This window comes from Octopus sinensis, linkage group LG6, assembly GCF_006345805.1.
Source record: "Octopus sinensis linkage group LG6, ASM634580v1, whole genome shotgun sequence".
Taxonomy (NCBI): Eukaryota; Metazoa; Mollusca; class Cephalopoda; order Octopoda; family Octopodidae; genus Octopus; species Octopus sinensis.
In genome coordinates, this window is record NC_043002.1 from 109,251,579 (window position 1) to 109,259,941 (window position 8,363).

Sequence of the window (8,363 nt, forward strand, 5' to 3'; positions counted from 1 at the left end):
CACAGCACAGTTGGCCATCTTGCGAGCCATGAACTCACTTTATTTGTCGCGTCTTCACAGTCACAGCATATCTCCAGAGGTCTTGGTCTTTTGTCATTGCCTCTGTGAGACCCAACGTTCGAAGGTCATGCTTGACCACCTCATCCCATGTCTTCTTGGGTCTACCTCTACCCCGGATTCCTTTCTAAACTTTGCCCAGGCTATTCTTATTCTAGTGGTAACACTCTCTGAGCATCCACCCCCACTACTAACTTGGTCACCTAGGTTGCAGAAGCTATTAACTACTTCTAGTTTCTTTGCCTGGTGTGTGATGGAATCTGTTTTCTGAGTATCTGTGGAACACGAAAGCTATCTTCTCGATGATGTTGCTGCACCTCTTATGTGTCCATAGCTTACACTGGGTACATTTTATGGAGTTTCTACCTACACCTTTTCTACAGATCGAGGGTGTATGTAATCAGTTTGCCTTCCCACTTGCTAGAACTTTGGTCTTTGCTACATTGACTCTAAGGCCTTTTGATTCTAAACCTAGCTTCCACACCAGAAATTTCTTTTCTAGTTCCGGTAGTGATTCCGCTATGAGGGCCAGGTCATCAGCATAGAGGAGCTCCTAGAGGCAACCCATCTTGAATTCCTCTGTTATTGCCTATAATGAATAAAAGGGGACTGAACTCTGAACCTTCGTGGACCCCTACTTCTACCAAGGAAAATATTTTCTGAAATATCTGTCCTATTATTTCATAAACGCACTCATATTGGAGAAATACCATATCACTGAAGTTTGTGGGAAGAAATTTTCCAATAGTGGCAGGTTAAAAAAACATACATACACACATTGGAAATCTGTTGTAAAACATTTCCTAACTTGAGGTGTTTAATAAGGCATAATCATACTCATATTAGGAAAAAACCATACAGCTGTGTTATTTGTGTTTAATCACAGTGATTATATATCTACTCATAAATGTCCTTTTAATGATGGAGATAAACCTTACCACTGACTTTTGTAGGAAAGCATATTATAAAACCATATTGTTGTGATATTTGTATTAAAGAATTTATGTATATGAATGTTATTAAATTACTATAAATGTTTATAATATGTTTAGTGTATTCTTTGGAAGTTGTAGTAAATTTATCTTTTTAATGTTACTTGTTAGGTCACATGCATTATATGATATGGTTAAAATGAGAAAACGCTACTACTAGCAACCCGGCAAAATTAGGGAGATGTACAACACTCCATCTACTGCATTCTCATAGAGAATGATGCAAATTTGGATCTGCCCACTCTATACAGGTAAATCCTGGAGTTGCATGGAAAGGATAAAGAAGATGGATAAGGCCAACTAACTCATAGTAAGATAACTAAAAATACAAGAGTATTATGTTCATTGATGTAGGTGAACAAGCATATAATTTTTGGAAAACCTTAGATGAGATGAATTTAGTAGTAGAAAGGACAGGGATCTCCATGAAATCCTAGATCAGAAACACATATCCATTTGAAAGAACCACCTGTAGGGAAAGCAGCTGTATAGTGTGTAGGATGAACCCACAGAAAAACTTAAGCTATGAATGTAGCTTACAGTGTGAGATATGGTAGAGAAACAAGACGATGACATACAGGTGAGGGAGGAGAGAAGGTCAACAGTGCTCTACCAACATGCTCAATTAGAACATGGAGGCTTCGTTAATAACATAGATGTTAAGATATTATCAGTACAGACTAGATTATGGTGGCCATATATACAGTAGTGGATGGACTGAGCCTCAATAGAAAACATGAATGGATTGACTCCACTCTACCAAACTGGGCAACCTGATGACGAAAGATTAAGAGGAAATACAGATAGATGCAGTATAATACATAAACCTGTGTACACAAACACAAGACATACTAAAGACAATGAGAAAGAAGAAAAATAAAAGATCCAGGTACAAAAAATGTAGTAAGGATACGCATATGCACACAAAACACACACCCAGATACAGCTGCAAGTTGTTGCGTAGATAAGGATACATACCACAGAAATGCAAAATGGAATAAGCAGAATAAGAAGAGACATGGGATTGAGAATCACTGAGGAGGTCACAAGATGTTGGATGAAAGCGCTTTAGGAAAGAAACTAGATTAATGATTAAGCTGAAGAGAAGATGAAATATGGTTGGATCATGCTGAACGAGCTACCACAAGATGTCTTTCAACTGCCCACCACTCCCCCGTTCAAAGAGGCTGTGGCAAATATGTATAAGAGTGTATATAACAACAACTGTTTTTTTTTTCTTTTATATGGCTTAAACACATTGTACTCTTCTCCTGCCAATAAATTTGATTTGATTTGATTGGGTCTGATATAGTGTGTGTTTGTTGAATTCGCACAAGATGACCATTGTCGAGTATAACAGTATTATGTCATTTTGATGTAAAGCCCCATGGTTGTCATGAGGATATGGTGAGTATTCAGAAATGTCACTATTGATTATATTATCATAGTTGTGATGTATCTGGTGGCATAGTACTTCGACTTTCTAGTAAATCTAGGTAAATAATCACTATTGAATGAAGATAAAGACACAGGAACTGAACTTTCCAGTAATTCCATACAGCCACTGTTTCTGGAAAGCATCTTTTGACACTACCTAAATTCACAGTTATAAGGATGTGCATGATTTCGCCATATCATGACACCGACAACTGTTTGGATGTGACAGATGAAGAACTATCCCTCTCCCCACCTACACTAGGTTCATCTCGAATCTTTCTCAGCCCTCACTTCTCTACACCAACTCGTCTCCTTTCATCTCACAAGCTGACTGATTCACAGTCATTCCAAATAGTCTTTATATCTTTCTTATCCCAAACACCCAACCCATAATCATCTTTGCACTTGTTAAGTGAACTGATCCCTTCCCTATGACAATGAGTAAGGCGAATAGGCAGAGCTGCACCAGTTGTATTAATTATCTTAGTATCATGTTGATCCATCAGAAAGATCAAGGCTGGTGACTCCACTGATTCTTTGCCTATGTCCATCCATATCTCACATGGCCCTGAATGCTTTACTTCCAGCCGTCCAGACACAACTAGACTGCTCGAACCAAACCACCCATCCTTGCAAATTAGATAACCTTTACCCAGTTCCTAAACTCCAACTGATCTTTGTATACCAAAAGATCACTTATGACTAAGAAGAATCCTTGTTCCCTTCATCTCTCAAACAATGTTGTTCTCAGAGTAGTTCTGTGGATAAATCTCTGCAACCAATTCCATCGTACAAACCGTTTCTTCCCATTCCGCCATCTATACACACAAAGTCCTAAAGTACCTCACTTTGCTGCAAACTTACCAAGGGCAATAACTCTAACAAAGTCCCTTTCAGTTACTTCCAGTCACCTCACAGAAACATTCCTTTTCTTTTCCCCTGTCTTTCTGAATGTATCTTAAATTAATGTTTACATTTCCAATGACAAGCAACTCCGAACTATTTCCAGTTCTCAAATGCTCAGCACATGTGCTGAGAGCTACCAAACTTTGGTTACAATCGAAAGGATGCTTCTCTATTTCGTACAAATAAGCCTCCTCTTGATTTAATTTTACCTTCTAAACATTTTGTTAACCCTACATCAATTTGTACTCAATCTAACTACGCTTTTGTTTCCAAAAGGCTTCCGACAGTCTTAACTAGTCATGAAAATATCTTCAGCAATCACGTGCACAAGTCTCTGCCAACTCTAGAGGTGTTTAAGGTTTAAAAGCAGCCAGAAATCTTTAACTAATTTTAAAGTTCACGTCCATTTCCCTTGTACATTTTTCGTATTTACCAAAGATTTCAATTTGATCTTAATTGAAAGAAATTGTCTGTTCTTTTCATTGATATTCAATATTTTGATAAAAGAACTTCGCGTGACGAGGAATCTCTCCAAATTTAATTTTAGCACTGAAAAAATGGGATGCAATACAAGTATACAATGCATATCTTGTGTGAAAACTGAAGCTTTTCACCCCAAAGATTTCGTTTAGCACCAAATATGATCGCATGGACCCACACCACGCATTTTTCTCAGAATTATGATAATTTGGTTAAAACGTCCATATGCTCTAGTAGGCTAAATCTCAGAATTCACTTTAATGGTATGCCCATCTGTCCAAGCTACGATTAGAATTTTGCTTGCAAATTCGCGCGGAAGTTCGACCGAGGCTATTTCAGGAAGCTACGACATAAATTGCAGGATATGCCCTATGAATATATTGTACTACTATATCCAAAATCCCAAACACTCCGGCTGCTAAGAAACTCTTCTGACAAATAAAGAACGAAAGAAATTTCAATTTGTAGGCCACGTGACATGAAATGACCAATAGAATTCATATAACACCACCACTGAGTCTCCAAGATAACCGTTACCGAAGCTGTGTCTTCACGTCGGGAATTATAGTTATTTAGCGGCTGTTGTTTATGATTGATGCTAACAAAGGGTCGTTATTCAGGTAAAGCAGTATATTAAGGTAAGATAACGTTTATTTATCTATTAATTTTATGTGTTTAAAATAGATATTTGCTTCCCATTCTGGGTCGATATAAAAGACTTTCTGTTAATTAAGGGTCAGCCTAATTAAGTAAATTACTGTTATTTGTGTTTTTGTGTTGTCCGCTGGTCTTTTAAACACTCGGCTGTCGTGGATAGGTGCGATGGTTCTGTGTCCAGGTTCACATTTGCTGGTAAATATTAGAAAGTTTCCTGTGTCCGGAGAGTGTTTTAAAAAATGTACTTGTCCGTGAACGGTCGTTTCCCCTTTCGTTTATCTGATTGCGGGAAAATAGAAATTGATTCCAGTTCTTGATTGGTACTTAGTATATCTGATTTTTTATTACCCACAAGGGGCTAAACATAGAGGGAACAAACAAAGACAGACAAACGGATTAAGTCGATTACATCGACCCCAGTGCGTAACTGGTACTTAATTTATCGACCCCGAAAGGATGAAAGGCAAAGTCGACCTCGGCGGAATTTGAACTCAGAATTCCGCCGAGGTCGACTTTGCCTTTCATCCTTTCGGGTACTTAGTATATCATCCCAGGAGACATGACACGCAAAATAACCTGGTTAGATTTTAAAGTCGGTGCCCTTACACCGCTTACGACTTTTCCAGTTCACTGCCGTGTATACAGATTATTTGAAAAATATATGTATTTGGCACAGTATGAAATTTCACAAATAAAACTTAATCTAAGAATTCATTATTTTGTTGTTTTTACATGAATCACTACTCCATTATCACCCGATGTTTTTACATGAATCGCCCCGCAGTGGGTTAATACCACCCACTTTGGGAACCACTGATCTAGAGACTTCGGAAGGAAACGGATTTCATGCTAAAGAAGATTTCTGATTTTTTTTTTTTTTTCCTTTTCTCAAAATAACAAAAAGTATTAAGATTTTGGTACAATTTGAGGAGAGTTGGGCAGTGAATTTTTTTCTATCAATGCATGTATTGAACTCTTCCTTATTTCATTGACTGAAAAGAATGAACGACATGGTCAGAATGTGAAGTTGGATGAAATGGCACTAAGCGTTTTCCCAGGTATGCTCAGGTATCAGCTAGCTCGGTGCCTGAAATAGCCAAAAACACTGAATGGTGATAATGGAGAGAATTCTACATATTTCTTATGAAGCTTCTTCTGAACACGTTAAATGAAAACATCTACTTATCTAAATCTGCCTAGTTTCAATCTATGAACGATTGGTTAGTTTGTTTTATCACAGATGTATTCAAACAGGTGATAGAAGCATACTCTGCAATATATAGGAAAGCATTATTAATTACTAGCAGTATCGCCCGGCGTTGCTCGGGTTTGTAAGGGAAATAACTATAAAGCATTTTTAGAGAGTTATAGCAAAAAAATGGATTAAAAATGGAAAAAAATTATGGTAAATTTTTTTTTAAATCGTTGACTCATCATAGACATTTTTAGAGAGTTACTTCCCTTATATAATAGCGAAAAAATGCATTAAAATGGAAAAAATGATGGTAAATTATTTTAAAAATCGTAGACTCATGCTAATACCCAAAAGGGCTCGATATGAATCACGACTATAAGATACCTGGTTTTGGTTAAACCACCGCAAAATGTGGGAGTAGTTAGGAATCTAAATCGTAGGAGACAGACACACAACCCTACTTTCATATATAAAGATTGCTGCCAAATAAGACAATAACACTCTCACCCACCACAAACGAGGGAAAGCATTTCTTTTAGAAATGTTTACTTAGGGGAGAATGCATTATACACTCTATAAGGTGGTTGGCATTAGGAAGGGCATCTTGCTGTAGAAACCATGCCAAAACAGACAATGGAGCCTGGTGGGGCCTTGCTGGTTCCTATCAGCATCGAAAATGGACATTAAATAATAATGATTAGGACTTAGGGAATATTCTATTACACCTGAACAGAGACAACATAAATAAAAGTGGAGAGTTGCTAATTTGTGATTTTGAGATATTATTGAGAAGAGTCAATCACATACACAAATAGCTACTCATTTCACAACTTTTTGGTCATTAGTATCTAATATTTATTTTCTTTTTCTTTCAGGACATATTTCCAATGGAAAGAAGATTTTCTGCAGAGGATACTGAGAGTCTGCTGTGTTAGGGTAGAAAGATTTATCAACCAATTTATGTCTTCAGAATGAAAGGATAAGACTGTAAAAATTAACTGAGAGAATGTTTCAGAAAGTGAGCAAATGTTACAAATGTGATATTTGTGGCAAAGATCTGACTACAAAATCTAATTTAGCTATTCATAGGCGCACTCATACTGGGGGGAAGTCATACAACTGTGACGTATGTGAGAAAACATTCTCTCAAAAAGGAAATTTAAGAGAACACAAACGTACACATACAGGAGAGAAGCCATTTCACTGTGAAATATGTGGAAAATCATTTTCTTATAAAGATAATATAAAGATTCACAAACGTACACACACTGGAGAGAAGCCATTTCACTGTGAAATCTGTGGAAAATCATTTTCCACTAAAGGTTATATAAAAACACATAAACGTACACACACAGGAGAGAAACCATACAACTGTGAAATCTGTGGCAAAGCATTTTCAGACTGTAGTAGTGCAAGACTTCATCAGCTTATTCACACTGGAGAAAAACGATACCATTGTGAAATTTGTGGCAAAACATTTTCTCAAGTTGGTAATTTAACAAGACATGAACGTACTCATACTGGGGAGAAGCCATACAAGTGTGATGATTGTGGGAAAGCTTTTTCTAATGCAGGTGCCTGTGAAATACACAGAGGTGTTCATTCGAAGCCTTTCCACTGTGAAATCTGTGATAAAGCATTTTCTGTTAAAAAGTCTTTAACAGTTCACAAACGTATTCACACTGGAGAGAAGCCATATCATTGTGAAGTATGTGGGAAAGGATTTACAAACAGAGAAACCTTAATGAGGCATAAACGTGGTCACACAGGAGAGAAACCATATCACTGTGAAGATTGTGGAAAAGATTTTCCTGATATCAGCAGCTTAGGAAATCACAAACGTGTACATACTGGAGAAAAACCATACTCCTGTGAAATCTGTGGCAAAGCATTTTCTCAAAATGGTAGTTTAAAAACCCACAGACGTATTCACACAGGAGAGACACCATATCACTGTTTAATATGTGGAAAAAAATTTTCATTTCAGACCAGCTTAATGATACATAACCGTATTCATACTGGAGAAAAGCCACACTAATGAGAAATAAATGGGAAAATATTTTCTGAAATATCTGTCCTATTAGTTTATAAACGCACTCATACTGGGTAAAAACCATATCAGTGTGAAGTTTGTGGGAAGAAATTTTCCAATAGTGGCAGCTTAAAAAAGCATACATACACACACTAGAAATCTGTGGCAAAGCATTTTCTAACTTGAGTTGTTTAATAAGGCATAATCGTACCCATACTGGGAAAAAACCATACAGCTGTGTTATTTGTGGGAAATCATTTAATCGCAGTGATTATATATCTACACATAAATGTACTTTTAATGATGATAAATCTTACCACTGACTTTTATAATAATAATAATAATAATTGTGTACAGTGCTCAGGTGCACTGCAACTCATCTAAAGTGTATATATAATCAGGTGTAGTTTCAGCGGATTTCGGAAAGCATGAGGGCCTTAAAGAATGCAGTGTCATGGCAGTCAACAACTGACGCAGGCAGTTTATTCCATGCTTCAGCAACTCTGAGCGTGAAAAAATGTTTCCGAAAGTCATGGGAGCTGTGTTGTTTTCTGACTTTGTAGGCATGTCCATGTGTGTTAGACACATAGAGATCAAAAAGGTGTTC

General features: G+C 37.0%; 1 protein-coding gene across 1 annotated transcript; it reads left to right on the forward strand.

Annotated features, from left to right (window-relative positions):
* Positions 1-3,894: 3,894 nt before the first annotated feature.
* Positions 3,895-8,057, forward strand: LOC115213317 (zinc finger protein 879-like). The gene is made up of 2 exons (XM_029782252.2): positions 3,895-4,510; positions 6,600-8,057. The coding sequence occupies exon 2, from the start codon at positions 6,731-6,733 to the stop codon at positions 7,760-7,762; it is 1,032 nt and encodes a 343-aa protein (XP_029638112.2). The 5' UTR covers positions 3,895-4,510; positions 6,600-6,730; the 3' UTR covers positions 7,763-8,057.
* Positions 8,058-8,363: the final 306 nt, after the last annotated feature.